This window comes from Aptenodytes forsteri, unplaced genomic scaffold, assembly GCF_000699145.1.
Source record: "Aptenodytes forsteri isolate BGI_AS27 unplaced genomic scaffold, ASM69914v1 Scaffold133, whole genome shotgun sequence".
Taxonomy (NCBI): Eukaryota; Metazoa; Chordata; class Aves; order Sphenisciformes; family Spheniscidae; genus Aptenodytes; species Aptenodytes forsteri.
This window is the reverse complement of record NW_008795558.1, coordinates 73500-73843: the sequence shown is the minus strand read 5'-3', so window position 1 is coordinate 73843 and position 344 is coordinate 73500. Positions and strand designations below refer to the sequence as shown.

Genomic DNA, 344 nt, shown 5'->3' with positions numbered 1-344 from the left:
CCCCCACGCCCCCAGAGGAGTATATGAGTGGCACCCCTTTGTCCCATTTTGGGGGTTCCTGTACATGCTGGGCTGTGGGGTCCCCTTCTCCATGGGCTGTATTTAGGGGGATCCCTGTGATGCCCAGACTCTTATGGAGAGCCTCACATCCCCTGGGCTGTGCACTTTAGGCATCCCCACATCCCCAGCCTGGGGTCCCACCCCACTCACGTGGATGACGTTCTTCTTGCAGAGAGGTCAACGGGCCCAATCCAGGGCAGCCCCCCGCAAGTCCACGCTGCTCTCAGGGCGGCTGCTGGCAGGGCACTGGGGAGGCATCGGGCGGTACCCTTGTGTCTCCACTG

General features: G+C 62.5%; 1 protein-coding gene across 1 annotated transcript in view; it reads right to left on the bottom strand.

Moving 5' to 3' along the window:
• The window catches only part of ARHGAP9 (Rho GTPase activating protein 9), a 6977-nt gene that overhangs the window by 2580 nt on the left and 4053 nt on the right, over positions 1-344 (bottom strand). Inside the window, exon 4 of the mRNA XM_009282180.1 lies at positions 247-325. Within this exon, the coding sequence (XP_009280455.1) occupies positions 247-325 (79 nt within the window). The remainder of the gene's footprint in view (positions 1-246; positions 326-344) is intronic.